We start from the raw sequence: 15,991 nt of genomic DNA, 5'->3' as shown, positions 1-15,991 counted from the left end.
TTTTCTCACTTCATTAGTTATATAAAGTAATACTTTGCTAATGTATCCTTTTACTTTTGCATCCCTTCCAGGCTTGTGTATTTTGTCCTTAAATTTCTTTAAAATAAAGATGAATGAGAATTTTTTTTTGTACCCATAGTAAGAAGATAAGAACTGTGTGTTTATTACCAGTCCCCTTGCCACAATTTAGCTGTGTGTTTTGGGCCTGTGAGGGATGCAGTGGCTCAGTGGGTTAGGACACTGAGCTTGTCGATCAGAAGGTCGGCAGTTTGGCGGGTCGAATCCCGAGTGCCGCATAACAGAGTGAGCACCTGTTACTCGTCCCAGCTTCTGCCAACCTAGCAGTTCGAAAGCACATAAAAATGCAAGTAGGAAAATAGGGACCGCTACGGTGGGAAGGTAACAGCGTTCCGTGCACCTTTGGTGTCTAGTCATGCTGGCCACATGACCACGTAGACGTCCTCAGACAAGCGCTGGCTCTTCGGCTTTGAAACGGAGATGTGCACCGGCCCCTAGAGTCGGAAACGACTAGCACGCATGTGCGGGGAAAACTTTACCTTTACCTTACCTTTAGGCCTGTATTACTTAGTCCAGGGGTGTCAAACTGGCGGCCTGTGGGCTGGATGCATCATAGCGAAACCGTGCCCACCTCATTACCGGCAATGGAAAAAAAGTCACTATACGTCGTGACACGTCATGTGATGTTGCAAGTTTGACACCCCTGGCTTAGTCAATGGCAGGAAACTACAAAGTAAGAAGATAGTCGTCCCCATTGACTTGGCTCATAGATTATACTCAGGGCCACTGTCTCTATGTCCAAAGAGCATCTCTTTTTCATGAGACTGACTTCCTTCCTTCCTTCCTTCCTTCCTTCCTTCCTTCCTTCCTTCCTTCCTTCCTTCTTTCTTTCTTTCTTTCTTTCTTTCTTTCTTTCTTTCTTTCTTTCTTTCTTTCTTTCTTTCTTTCTTTCTTTCTGGGACTTCTGCCATTTCCTTCTTTCTCTATGCTTATTATTTGATAACCTTGGTATAGCTTCTCTCAGGCAGATATTCAGGGACTTAGCTTTTGGCCTTGGTTTAACTTTAGCAGCTATTTTTTTTAAAAAAAACCCCAGATATGAATAGGTTACACTACACAGTCCAAAGTGTTTTTGGAGCAGCTGATCTCTGCTTTAGCAATAGCATATTCTGGTGGTCACATGTATAACTTTTCACTTTTTGGAAAGACAAAAGTTATTTTCAATTTTACTTTGAAGGCTCATTGCTACCACGATGGTCAGGTTGTCAGTTGAACGAAAGCCAAGATTTTTTTTGTTTCCTCTGAATGTGGACAACTGATATTATCTGCTCAGGCAAAACATATGGAAATAAGCAATATAGCTGCTTGACTGGTTATTCAAAATTGAGTTATTAACAGTCAGATTCTTGAAGAAGGATTTCTTTGTAAAGATATCTCCTGGATGACTGGGTATATATATGTTGTCAAAGAAGTGAACTAACATAAGCTTAAGAATTTCATCGTCTTCTGTAACTACCAGATACCATGCCGAGTTCTTTGGCTTTTCAAAAATGTAACTAAACATTGTCAAGTGAGCTGTGTTCCTGTGAAGGAGTGAAGCCAAACATTAATCCACGGATGTATATGAAAAACTTGATAACTATGCTTGTGACCCATTTCAGCTTTTCATTTACGTATCTCTTTGTTTATTGAAAAACCATGGCCCTTGTTTATTCAGAAAACTTAATAATGCTTCCACTTAAGGTTTAACACACGAGCCCTTTGTTTCAAAGAAAAAAATCCTAATCAGAAGAGCTTTTGTTGATGTACATGTTTTCTCATCTTTTTAAAACAAAACAAAAAGAGTTGTTAGACAAGTAAGATATACTACTTCCAGGGAGATATTTGAACCGGATTGAAAGTTTACTCATGTGATCAAGTAAGTGGCAGGTTGCATTTGTTAGCTTCTTGTTATGTGCTGGAGTTAGCTTTTTAATATCACAACAAGCTCCCTTTCCTTCTAAAGCAGAGGTCACCAATCTTTTGCAGTTGGCGGACCAGAGGGAAAGGGAGGGGGAAGCATTTTACACGTGTGTGTGAGCACGCGCACGTGGGGCCGCAAGCATGTGCGCAACACAAACAGGGTGGGACTAATGCCCACATGATACTCACTAGCCCTGCTCCGTTCTTGTGTGGTGCAGCACCCCGTTTCCATGCCCCGCGGTACAGTGGCAGCCCCGTTTTGCGCCTTGAGGTGCGGCAGAGGCCCATTTTTGCGCCCCGCAGCTGCAGCACTAAAACGAGTAGGGGTGTGTGCGCGCACTGTCCCGCAGCCCGGTGGATGGTAGGCCATGACCCATAGGTTGGGGACCCTTGTTCTAAAGGGAAAATCATGATTAAATATAACAAATACATAAATAATATAACCCCTGGCAGATACTGTTGGAAATTGCAGAGCCACTGCAGTTCATGATGGGCTTTGAAGAAAGATATCCCATAAAGCCTCCGAGGACAGAAATGCCAACCCAGCAGGAAAGATATGCTTGGTGTTTACCAAAATGTTTTCCATCTGTAACTTGAAGAGGCTGAATATATAGGTAGTCCTCAACTTATGACAATAAGGGACCAGATAATTTGTCACGCCCCATTTTACGACCTTTTCTGCCATGATCGTTAAGCAAGACATCATATGATCCTGAATTGCGACCTTCATGGCTGGTTTGCCCCATTGACTTTGCTTGTCAGAAGCCACCTGGGAAGGTTACAGATGGTGATCACATGACCACCATTGTATATGCACCACAGTTGCCAAGCACTAGAAATAACATCACATCACTGCAGGAATGCTGCAATGGCAGAAGTTGGCCGTAAGTCCCATTTTTTCAGCACTGTTGTAAACAAAAATGAAATGAAGGTTCATAAGTTGAGGACTACTCGTTTAAGTCTTGAAAGTGCACTTTTCTTTTCCTAACTGTTCACCCACTATGATGGCATTTAATCCTCACTCAGTGGCTTTCCTGGTCATAACAAGATCCCTTCACGCTACCTTCCTTCTACATTCTTTACAACAAGCTTCCACTGCACATTCATCAGTTTTTGCATCTTCTGACAAGACTAGCTAGGGAGATACAAACTCCATCCATCTGTTGAGACAATTCAAAGCTCCCCCAGCTTCTTTTGGACCTAATTCCCATTAGACTGTGCTGCCGTTTTCTCGCCATTCCTTTTATCAAGTGTTACTGAGAGAGTTCAGCCTTCTTGGTAGGAATAATGTCTCTTCTGTGTTCCATTGTCAACCAGAATATTGTTATAAGCAAAAATAACAATAGAACCCATAATAGTAATAGTAGAACCAAAAATCATAATTGTAGAACAAATATTATTAATAACAGAACCAATACTACAGAGAGATGCTTGGAAGAGAAACTTTTACAGTTGAATTATGTAGCAGTTGTTGGTGAATAAAACATTTGTACTGTTTATCATAGGAAGGCGATAACAAGAGGAGACTTAGTTTCTAGAGCGGTAAAACCGTGAGTTCAGGTAACAAAAGTGCCAAATGTGTGTCTGTTCTGCCTGCTTTTTCTTACATAGTTGATTGTAGATCGCATTTGGAAGCTCTTCTTTGAACTGTACTGTGATTTTGGACTGCGATTAACTTGCAAAATTAACTTGCAGAGTTAATCAGGTTAATAGATTAAACAGTTTTAATAGATTCCTCCAGCGGCATTAGGCATGGTAGTTTTAAGATGAAATATTTACTAGTTGGCTTTTTCTTTTCAATATAACTTGAATGGCTGGTACCAAAATTAGTACAATAGAATTATTGGCTGTTCAGTGTGCATGCATAAATGCATGTTCCAAGTCATAGACCAGTGGGGAAAAAAACCAATGTAATATTACTGCTTCCTTTTAAGACGTACTGTTAAGCTAACATGAGTTCCAATTATGCTTTATCATAGTGCAACATCCATCAGCTGAAGAGTCAGCCTTGCTGGAGCAGCAGTCCTCTCTGAACTATCTGAGGCCTAAGAAACAGCGGCCTCAAATGTTAAATTTAAGCGAAGTGTCTGGGATCTTGCGATCCAGGCCAGCCAGACTGGACAGCCCTTCAAGCAACCGCTATGCTGGAGACTGGACAGCTTGTGGAGAGAACTATTTTGTCAGTCCCAAAGAAGCTCTGAGCGAAGCAGACTATGATGATGTCCCTTCAGAAGAGGCAGAAAGTGGGGATGATGGCAGCAAAGCAGATGCTTCCAGAACACTGCTCCGGCGGCCCATTTGTGTATCCAAAGAACATACCTTTCAGGCCTATCTGACAATGCAAACAATGGATTCTGCAGTGAACCATCAAGTTAACCTCAAAAACTTGCAAGAAAGCATTGATACTCTGATAGGCAACCTGGAAAGGGAACTCAATAAAAACAAGCTCAACGTTAGTTATTGATCACTTTGCTTTGCCATATCTCCAGTTTTGTATGTCCCATCTGTTGTATTCTACCAAGAGAGAACAAGGAAGAGTTTTGGATGGGGATCTGTATTATAATTGCATTGGGCAATGTTGAAGATCGCTGTGTAAGTTAAACATTCATATTACAGTCTTGCTTTCTCCATTTGAAAGTGTTACTTTTTATAAAACAATGCAACAATATTCCTTGTCAAGGTACTATGCACTTAGGAAATTTGAACAGTTTATCCAAGATGTATAATGCACCATCTCTATCTTTGTTACACTGGAACAGTACAGTTTGTTCCTGAAACCTTAGCCCTGGTACATATGTTCTCCCAGAAGAGAAAAGATTAATATTACTACTTAAGTGTTAATATGCGGCACAAACTGTGTGTAGGTCACGTTCTATTATATTGACACATTCTCACTTGCAATGCAAAAGCTGCTATGGAAAAAAGGCTTTTTGATAGTTAATTTGTATGAATATTGATGTATCCCTGTAGTAACACTTTCAAGCAACTATTTAAAACTGCAAAAATATCTTTCTAACTTTTGTTTTGTAGATATATATATATGTGGAAAAACAGGCATGACTTGGGTCTGTCTAGTTGCAATATGTTTTGTTGCGCAGGATAAGAGTTTCTTCTCTCTTCTCCAGCCTGATGCTCTGAAGATATGTTAAACCAGTTCTCCCCAACTTTTCCAGCTTGGCAGCCCAGCGCCGGGGCGGGGGGGGGGGCAGGCGGGTGAGTGACAGATGCATGCGTGCATGCACAGCTCCATTGGTGTGAGCAGCAGTCTCGCGGCCCTCCACTTATGCAAATGGAGCTTTGTGTGCAAGCGCAAGGGCCCACCGCTCATGCTTGTCCATCGCTTGCATGGCCCGGTTTCAAACAGGCCGCAGCCCGGTAGTGGGCCGCGGCCTGGGGGTTGGGGGACACCTGCAGTAAACTACAATTCTTTCATTTCCCAGCATAGTGATGATGGTGTGTGTGGTGTGCGAGTGTCTGTCTGTGAGAGAGAAAGAAACAGAAATTAAGAGACTAACAGGTGGGGGTAGATTAGCGTAGGAAATATCATATCTTCCTACAGAGCAGCCGCTGATACTGTATTAGATGATTGTGCACTACTTCTATACTTTGCCTAGCTTCCCCCCCGCCCCGTGTCAGTCAAGTAAAATTGCTGATGGGGGAGGTTAGTATTTTTTATGCCCTATAGGAGATGTAGAAAAGAGCACTGTAAAAAAGAGTATGTATAGTTCAGGGTTGAATTGTGGAGTCCTTGGTGCTCTCTGAGTTTGGCTGTTTGTTTGCGAATGTTTATCCAGCTAAGTAACATCAGCATTTTAATGGGTAATGAAATGTCTGCAAGCAAACAAGCTCAGAGAGCACCAAGGACTCCACCTGACGGCACTGTGCCCATCTGGCCTAATCTAAATCTGACTAAAGAGAGCTTGAAAAGAGACTTGCCCATCGTGGTGTCAAACAATCACACATAGGCAGTTGTGTGATATCCTGGACAAGAAAGTGTTGAACACTGAGATATATGAAGGCTGCAACTTGTTGTTGTTAGTTGCGAAGTCGTGTCCGACCCATCGCGACCCTATGGACAACGTTCCTCCAGGCCTTCCTGTCCTCTACCATCTTCTGGAGTCCATTTAAGCTCACGCCTACTGCTTCAGTGACTCCATCCAGCCACCTCATTCTCTGTTGTCCCCTTCTTCTCTTGCCCTCAATCTTTCCCTGCATTAGGCTCTTCTCCAGTGAGTCCTTCCTTCTCATTAGGTGGCCAAAGTATTTGAGTTTTAGCTTCAGGATCTGACCTTCTAAAGAGTAGTCTGGGTTGATCTCCTCTAGGACTGACCGGTTTGATCGCCTTGCAGTCCAAGGGACTCGCAGGAGTCTTCTTCAGCACCATAGTTCAAAGGCCTCAATTCTTTGGTGCTCAGCCTTTCTTATGGTCCAACTTTCACTGCCATACATTGCAAAGGCTGCAACTAAAAGCATACAAATTATCTCTGATAACAAATTGTGCAGGCATGATGGCCTATTTGTCACACCTTTCTGAAATTCTCATTGTGAAACTAAAAATACATGTTTCTAGAGATGCCTGGGAGACTAATTGCTTGGGAGAGACCATAGCAGCTATTCTACCAAATCAAAATAATTTTTTATTGTGGTCCAACAGAGTTATTGTGCCAAATTGTCCACAAATATGCACATTTTTTAAAAAAAATGTAATGACCTTAAATGCAGATCTTTAGCCTGATCGGCCTAATGTTAGCACTGTGTTAATGCAATCAAGGCAGCAGACTTTGTTAAGGCCTTTCCAGATATAGTGAACCATGCTTGGGCATTATCATATCAGCCCAATTGGATTGGAAATGTCTAACTCAGGGGTCTTCAAACTTGGCCCTTTTATGACTTGTGGACTTCAACTCCCAGAATTCCTGGCTGAGGAATTCTGGGAGTTGAAGTCTACAAGTCATAAAAAGGGCCAGGTTTGAAGACCCCTGGTCTAACTCTACATCATTACAGGTAATCCTTGATTTATGAGCATGGAATTTTGGTTGCTAAGCAATGTGGTACTGCAAGTCATCACATGACCAGACCCGATTTTACAACCATTTCACCATGGTCATTAAAAAAATCATTGTGGTCATTAAGTGAATCATGTGGTTGTTAAGTCTGTCACATAATTGTAAAGTCAAGCCAGTTGCCAAGTGCCTAAATGTTGATCACGTTACAGGGTGGGGGGTGGGGTGGGGGCTAGTGAGATGGTTGTAACTTTGAGGATGGATCATGAGTCATTCTTTATAAGGCCTTTGTAATTTTGAACCATCATTAAATTAATGGTCATAAGTTGAGGAGTAACTTAGTGTGTACCTTGTCCAGTTTCATTTCTGAACAGAGACTTTTGCCTTCTGCTGTGCTAATGGGAAGCTCCTTAATTTTGCCAGTTGTGCTGCTTCCTTATTTTGTGATAAGGAACCACTTATTATATACTTTAAGCCTGTCCCCCTAATACATTTCTACATGTTCATCCACTGTAGGGCGACCCCCAAAGAATTCACCTCTTTTTCAGAGGTTGATATGAATGAAGAAAGTGCCTTTTAAGGTGTGTTTCAAATGGCCTGAAACATTTTGAAGGTCTTCATTCCAACTGGTCTAGCTTCTTTAATCCCAAGTATGACATTAAGTGCTAAGACAATCAATCAATCTTGCCAGTTTTCTTAACTGAATATTGGTAGTTCTTTCGGTTTGTTGTAAGCATGGTGAATTTAATAAATGCTGATTGGATTGGTCTGCAGATTTTTTTTGATATTCACTGTGAACCAAAGTAAATAGAAGCCTGATGCAAATTTAAGTTCTGTCTGCAGTCAAGCAATAAGACCCAATGGCAGCAATAAATTACAACCAGGTGCTTATTAAAAAAAGAGATAGCAATGGAGTAGAGCAGGGGTCTTCAAACTTGGCCCTTTTGTGACTTGTGGACTTCAACTCCCAGAATTCCTCAGCTAGCATGCCTGCCTGAGGAATTCTGGAAGTCCACAAGTCATAAAGGGGCCAAGTTTGAAGACCCCTGGAGTATAGTATGTCTTAAATGGGATTCCTTTAAAAATATTAGTTAGCAAGCAGGGGAAGCCAATATTTTTTAAAGACTGTTTTGAACACTTATTTGCTTTACATCAACCTTCACCAACTGATGTCTTCAGTTGTTTGGGGAATCACAACTTCCTCAATTCCAGCTAGGAATTCTGGGAATTATACTCTTAAGATAGTTGGAGGACAAGGAAAGGCTACCCTGTATTATAGGTCTGGTTTTTTTCTCTCTGTTTATTTACATTATCGGTTCTCTTTTTTTTTCTCCTTATGGACCTGGTACAAGTGCTATTTAATTTGTTCCTTGATATTGTCTATTATAATTATTTTAGCTATTTATTGACAATAGGATGACTGAATTTGGTGCATGATTTTTGCCACATTTTCCTTAAAGGAATATTTCAGCATTTTATACAGTCTGGTTAATTTATTATTATGATGATAATGATGATGATGATGATTAGAGTGGCGGTACACAACTACACTCATTTCAATATAGTGGTACAGTTTAAAAATATATATTTTAACCTGAAGCATTTATTGATAAGCTGATGTATTTTTTTAAAGCGTATGTACAGGAAGTGAATTATTTTTGAACTATGTTAATTCTGAATAAAACCCAACACTGAAAATAACTTGATTTTGTAATTTTGTTAAAATGTTATTATGTTAAGAATACATTTTAAAGATAAGACTGTTAAGGTGTGTGAAAAGAGTTTTTATTTCCAGGGTTGTTGGTCTGCTTCCCTGTGAAATGGGAAGAACACAGGCTTAATCTAATGTTTGGGTAATGATTTGGAGGGGCAAACCTTTCACAATTGATAAGAGCAGATGGCCCTTTTATCAGGTCAGAGTCCATCTTCTCCAGAATCCTGTTTCCATGGTAGCCAAGCAGACGCCAGTGGGACAATCATAACCACAACTTAAGTCCCTATTTTCCCTCACTGATTTCTCCAGCAAATGCTATGAGAGGGATAAAAAGTGGGACCAGGATTTTCTTCAGGTCTCCTTAACTTGAGGACACCCATGCTCCTTTGTGACAAACAGTACGAAAGCTGTTTGTCATTGTATTATTTGGTGTTCTGATTGTACAATGTAATCTGTCAGGTCCCAGTGGTTTATATTCGTCAAGGTCACATAGGTGTTCTCTTACCATTTTCTTGCTTATTTTTTGTTTCTAGTATGTCTTTTGCAGTGGTTTTTTGTGTGTGTGCGTGTTGGGCTATAGTTTCTTTTTGTGTGAAGACTGATGCAAAGTACGAATTAAGCAGCTCTGCTTTCTCCCTGTTGCCTGTTATTTCCTTGTCACCTTCTCTCTTTAGTGGACTTACAGTTTCCTTGACTTTTTTCTTCTTGTTGATATGTTGGAAGAATTTTTTTTATTATTATCCATGATTTCTGTTGCAAGTCTTTGTTTGTTCTGAGCCTGTGCTTTCCTGACTTCATCTTTGCATGTTCTGGCTGTCTGCTGATAATTGGCCTTATGTGCCCCTCTTTCCATTTTTTGTATTTGTCCTTTTTGTCTTTCAGTTTGTCAGAGAGATCTTTATGCAGTCATGCTGGTTTCTTCTTGAATTTCTTCTTTTTCTTTTTCAGTGGTATTGTGCTGGTGACAGTCCTTGGTGCCAAATAAGTGCACCTGATGGCCTGAACCAAACTGGCAAATCTACTGTAGATTATTCCAATATTACTGAACATTCTTTAAATAGGATGCTCTTGAATCACTCCTAAGATACTTACATTTTGACCTCTCTAATGTTAGAAACCAGAGTGCAAGCACTATGCACAAATCAAACAAGTGTCATCTTTATATTCGGCAATCCATAACTTTTTATAGATGACCTGGATGAGACAATCACTAGCATGCATATTAATGCAGCATCCCACTTTCCCTGCTGTATGGTGATTAGGACGTGACGTTAGGCATTTAACATACCCAAGAAATGTATTGGCTTTGAAAATTTCTGTCCCCATGTACAAATGTGCAGTAAATTCTTTAGTGTATCGTTCGTTCATGTGATGTGTAGCAGCTGCATTACAAAAAGAAGTGCAGCACACTGATGCAAAAGTGGCTCCATTCTTTATCCTGCAGTAGCCCCACTGCAATATTGTGCAGGACTTTACCTCCTGCTACATTTTCAAACATGGAAACTATAACATGAGCATGGCTGTGTATGAACTCAGAATGTTGACCTGAGTGAAAGGTGAGACTCGCTTGTAAGATGATGATGATGATGAAGAAGAAGAAATGATGATGATGATGTTGGAAGGGACCTTGGAGGTCATCTAGTCGTCCTAATACAAAATGCACTCTTGAGTTACCTTTATTTTTGTTTTCTTTTAACACGACAGCTTCCACAACCCCGTATTTTACAAAGAAACAGGAGTTTATTAAATCTGCCTTATGACACTAGAGCGAATTAACAATAAATGTTGCTTGAGTATACATTTATTATACATAATATAGGGATAGGGAAGAACAGCACATACATGTTTGCTATCTTTGGCCATTCTCACTGACGAAGGCACAAGTAGCGGTGAAATAAAAATAGCTGGGTGTCTGTTTTGTGAAAGAACTTGCAGCAGTATAAATTATATATGTTGGAGTCACAGCTATTCTGAAGTTTTTCATTATTGTTAAGTAGTAAAACTACATGTTTCTCGAGGGGGTAAATTTATCTGGTCCCTTGAGTAATCCAAGCCGAACCAATATGGTTTTCTCCAAATCCAAATATTCTACATAATTTTGACTGGTCTGTTCTTCCATTAATTCTCTTGATCGCTGGCCACCAACCACTTTCTGCAAAGAGAAGAAAAGAATGGGGGAGGAGGGGGAGGGAAGGAATAATAAGCTACCCTACAAAACAAGCATTTTTTCCAAGTCTCACCAGATTCCATCTTTACATTCCTGAGACGATATCTACTTTCAAAATAGCCAGCAAGATCATATGCTAAATGTTATTTTTAAAGTAACTTAGTACTCAAGAGAAGTCCTATGGGGCTGGGCGGCTGTAATAATTTAAGTTAATAGTTACGTATATTTTTTTAGAACAGCCTTCCCAGCTTGATTTCCCAGAATGTTGGGCATACAACTTCCAGAATTCCTAATCAGCATGGTTATGGGATAGCTGGGAATTCTGAGATCATAGTTCCACTTTGGCTGGAGGGCATCGTGCAGGTAGTCCTTGACTTACAACCATTTGTTTAGCAACTGTTTGAAGTTGCAACTGCACTGAAAAAAAGTGACTTGCAACTGGTCCTCACACTTACAACCATTAAAGCAACCCAACGGTCATGTGATCAAAATTCAGGCACTTGGCAACTGGCATGTATTTATGACAGTTGTGACATCCCAGGGTCATGGGATCGCCATTTGCGATCTTCCCAGCTGACTTCTGACAAGCAAAGCTGATGGGGGAAACTGGATTTATTTAACGACTGTGTTATTCACTTAACAACCGCAGTGATTCTCTTAACAGCTGGCAAAAAAGGATGTCAGACCTGGCACAATTCACTTAATGATCACCTTGCTAAGCAATGAAAATTCTGATCCCAATTGGGGTTGTAAGTCAAGGACTCCTTGCCCTGGGGAAGATCACTCCACTGAATTTCCTCTCTTCAAAAGTTGCACAATTGTCTGAAAGGATATGAAGGTTGAGACTATGGAAATAGAAAATCATTTGCTAACTCATGCAGGCAACAGAACCTCATAACCATTTTATGTCTATGAGGACCCAGATTGTTGGGGGCAATAAGCTGACTTTGTAATAATGCCGCTTGGGGTGTGTGTGAAAGCCCTAATAAGCAGGCATATACATAGAATGAAGGCTACTGCTAAGCTTGTAAGCCGCCCTGAGTCTTCGGAGAAGGGCGGGATATAAATGGAATTAAAATAAAATAAATAAATAAATTATATTTAATATGCCAGCAGTCACATGCTGGTATAACAACGTGCCAAAACCCAAATAACAGGGTCGACAGTCAGCTTTTCAAAGCATATCCCATATATTATGTCTGAGTCTATATATCATAGACTCAAATATTATATAAAGATAAAAAGCACATGTGGCAAATAAAAACCAACTGATGTCCACTCACGCCAATCCAGGTAGGAAAAGTTGATGTTTTATTTTAATGTATGAATGCAAGCCACTTTTTATAGGTTTCCAAAATATTTGCAAACATCTGCACTATGTAATAGGATTTAATTTGTGTACTATGACTATTGTTCTACCAGCCAGGAGTACAATGTGATAGAGACAATTATAGGGGCAAAATAAGAAAAGAAAGCAGACTAGAGACTCAGCCCATTTTTGGCTTTTCTGCTTCCAGAAGTGCAAAGCAAAGTATGGATTAACTGCAATTAGCCCAAACCATCATTTGATTTTGGATCTATTAACTAAAATATAGTATTGTGGCTATTTAATTTTTTTTATAAAAAACTTCTCGTTGCTGAAGGGAAGTTAAAATAAAGTAAAAACTTGCATTTTATATTTTTTCCCCTTTCCTTATAATTTTTTTCCACAGATTGTAAATCTAAGAGTAAGGAATGTTTAAGTTTGTATTGGTTTGTAAGTTACTTTGAGAAAGTTGTTGGCTGAAGAGAAGAATAGAAAATAACAACAACAACAACAACAACAACAACAACAACAACAACAATAATAATAATAATAATAATAATAATAATAATAATAATAATAATGATACAGTTGATTGATATCGCTTTACCAGAAGATGCCAAAGTCGAAGAAAAACAACTGGGGAAAATTACGAAATACCGCAACCTGGCCATCAAAACTGCGCGATTATGGATGAAATGTGTAACAGTGATAACCATTGTCATCGGGGCACTGGGAACTATGTCCAAAAGCCTTCCAAAATACATCAAGAAATTGCAGCTTCCTGCAATAACTCCAGCAAAGCTACAAGAAACTGCGTTACTCGGAACATCTTACATTTTAAGGAGATACCAGGTTGATACCTAGGATGTTGGCAGCAACCCGTGTCAACTGTTAGTGTCAGTCAATTTGAGTGTTCAGTTGACTGAGTTTCATGTTTTATGAATAAAAGTTTTATAATAATGTAAAAATAATAATTAAGGAGTAGACCAATGAAAATATTATTTGTTACAGAAAACATGGGTCCTGAGATATTCAATTGGACATAATCCTCTATACCATAAACCTACTTACTTTAACTGTACTTTTTCATAGTTCATTTGCCCAAGACGTTTGTAAATTAAATAACATCCATAACAGCCACATCTTAACTTTTGATCTTACCGTTCTCTTCATCAGCTTTTCATGCTCAAGTGCCACCCTTTCTTGTTCTCTGAATTCCTGCCGCTGCTCAAAATACTCCAGATGTTTGACTTCTCGCTCAAAGTAATGGAGAACACTGGAATGCTGACATTTCCAATGTATGTTTAATTATGATGAGCATGGTTTGTCCATTCATAAAACATGCTTATCTTTATACAGCTACAAGAACTGAAGAAACCTGAATACTACCTGCCCTGCATTTCACAGTGGAAGAGTAGGATATAAATGTAAGAAATAAAAATGAATGAATATTTTTCTTAGGCTTGGAGAATAGGCAAGCCAGTGCCATCCAGATGTTTTCAACAAAAATCTTGCTAGTAATTGTTAATGGATGCTGAAATCCAGAATATCTGGAGAACACCATTTGCCAAACCCAAGTGTAATTGTTCACCAGTATAAAAACCAGGAGATGGTGAATTCTAGTCCTGCCTTAGGCATGGAAGGTGATTTGGGTGACTTTGGGCCAATCACTCTCTCTCAGCCCAGCCCATCTCACAGAGTTGTTGTTTTGGAGAAAATGGAAGGAGGAAAAATTATTAGGTATATTTTCTGCCTTGAGTGATTTATAAAAAGAATAAAGGTGGGATATAAATAAAAAATTAAAATTCAGTTGCTGCAAATGTGATAATTTTACTGATCATTTGGAGCTCTTAAGATGCTATCCAGGCACTTTCTTACTGTATAGCTGACTGATACTATAATTTATACATAATTAAATTCTTCATCTTTTCTGACCTTAGCAATTGATCTGTGGGATAGCAGATTCGCTGATGGGGGATGCAAAGTTTCATTTGCACCATCCTATTGCCTTTCTTGAATTGGATGTCTCTTGCCTAAAGTGCCACAAGTTGGCCAACTCCATTCTGCAATTTTTAATACCCACCCACAAAAATTTATGAAATGGGTTACAAACCTCATTGCTGGAAGGGTGAATTAATGACCATGAGATTTCTAAAATATGCAAGGTGCCAAAATCATCAGCAACTGCTAGGAAGTGTTGCTTTGCTGTAGGAGAAGACAGAAAATATTACTGAGGGTGTAAACATACAACTTCTAACCACTGATAGAATATTTGCTTCCATTATTTATGTTGGCGAATTGGTGTGAAATGCTCATTTCCAGAATACATTCTTGGAAAGCATTCACAATTGATGTCTGACATGATGGATGAAAAGTTGAAAAAGCTGGAGGAGAAAATGGAGGAGAAAATGGAGAAATTGGAGAAGAAGATGGAAGAGAAGTTTAGAGCAATGAGGGTGGACATGTTGTCTATGATTGAATCTGTAGCTGAATGTGTGCAACAGCTGGATGTAAAAGTGAAGGATCTCAGTCAAAAGAACTCTATATTAGAAGCAAAGGTATTAGAAAATGAAAATATAAGGGATAAAACGGACGGAGAATTGAGCCTTGTTCAGTATCATCAGATGCAGTATGCTATTAGAATCAGGGGTTTAAATGAGAATTGTAAAGAAGATTTAAAGCAGCTGATTTCTGAGGCTCTGGAAGGGCTATTGGGCCAGCCAGCATCTGAAATTGAGGGAAATATGGACAAAATTTTTCGTGTAAATTCATGGATTGCAAGACAGAGGAAGTTACCCAGAGATGTGGTGGTTTATTTTACAAAGAGAGTAATTAGAGATGAAGTTATTCAAGCTGCTTATGATACTAAACTGGTAGTGGCTGAGCAAGAAGTCTTGGTTTTAAAAGAGATTCCTCCGAAGATTTTAAGGAGAAGGAAAGATTTTGCATTTCTAGTACAGGAACTTAAGAAATGTGATATTAAGTTTAGATGGGAGATTCCAGTTGGACTGGTGGTGACGCACGAAGGTAAAAGATATCGTCTGGTTACTGTGGCCCAGGCACATGATTTTTATAGCAATGTGTTAAAAGCAACCCCCCTATCATTTTTGGAAGCTGTAAAGGGATACGGCGAGGGAAAGCTTCAAGATGTTGCAGATAGACAGACAGAGGACAATGGTGTTGGTGGGGATCAAGATACAGTCTCATCGGTTGTTGCAGGAGGCTAGAGGATGACGCATGCCGCCCTAAGAAGAGCGAGACGAGAGCAAGAGCAAGACCAGCAGAAAGTTATGGAATCTCCAAAGTGTACTTACAGTGAAGCTGTGGGAGGGGCGCGGTCCAAAGAAGTTTTGGGGGTCATGACAGATGTGCTCCAAAAGCTTTGGAGCGTCAAGATTGGTGATTAAATTTTTAAATTAGAATGTCAATGGATTAAATTTATCATAGAGGAGAAAGAAAGTTTTTTTTTTAATATTTAACACAATTTAAGATTGATGTTATTTGCTTGTTAGAAAAGTATATTAGGGTTATGGACTAAAAGTATGTGTTGAACTAAGAATGGGTATGCAAGCTCCTAATTAACAAAAAGTTGTCTTACAGATTGCTTAAACCTTTTATTTTACTCTTTTTATTTGAACTCAAGGATGATTTGGAACTGCGAGACATTTGGCGTGATACATGCAAGAACTATTTTTGATCATAGTTTAGTTTGGTTGGAGATTATTAAGGTTAATAGAGATAGGCGCTTTTGGCGCTTAACTGAGAATTTGTTTAGAAATTAGAGAAAGGTTGGAGAATGTAAATAGTAGGTGAAAGTTTTT

At 39.4% G+C, this 15,991-nt stretch overlaps 2 protein-coding genes across 3 annotated transcripts in view; one reads left to right on the top strand and one right to left on the bottom strand.

Moving 5' to 3' along the window:
• The window catches only part of SYDE2 (synapse defective Rho GTPase homolog 2), a 48,479-nt gene extending 39,759 nt beyond the window's left edge, over positions 1-8,720 (top strand). Inside the window, exons 7-8 of one of the 2 annotated variants that reach the window (XM_081325854.1) lie at positions 3,486-3,540; positions 3,960-4,180. In XM_081325854.1, coding sequence (XP_081181980.1) covers positions 3,486-3,496 — 11 coding nt within the window. In that variant the 3' untranslated portion in view covers positions 3,497-3,540; positions 3,960-4,180. Of the gene's footprint in view, positions 1-3,485; positions 3,541-3,959 lie in introns of both variants that reach the window. The other variant, XM_081325853.1, reaches the window with a different exon arrangement.
• Positions 8,721-10,655: 1,935 nt separating this feature from the next.
• The window catches only part of DNAI3 (dynein axonemal intermediate chain 3), a gene marked incomplete at its 5' end in the record, with an annotated part of 34,150 nt that continues 28,814 nt past the window's right edge, over positions 10,656-15,991 (bottom strand). The window contains 3 exons of the mRNA XM_081325880.1: positions 10,656-10,849; positions 13,332-13,454; positions 14,284-14,375. Of these exons, the coding sequence (XP_081182006.1) occupies positions 10,700-10,849; positions 13,332-13,454; positions 14,284-14,375 (365 nt within the window). The 3' untranslated portion in view covers positions 10,656-10,699. The remainder of the gene's footprint in view (positions 10,850-13,331; positions 13,455-14,283; positions 14,376-15,991) is intronic.

This window comes from Vipera berus (assembly GCF_964194415.1).
Source record: "Vipera berus genome assembly, chromosome: 3".
Classification (NCBI taxonomy): domain Eukaryota; kingdom Metazoa; phylum Chordata; class Lepidosauria; order Squamata; family Viperidae; genus Vipera; species Vipera berus.
This window is presented reverse-complemented; position numbering and strand designations above follow the sequence as displayed.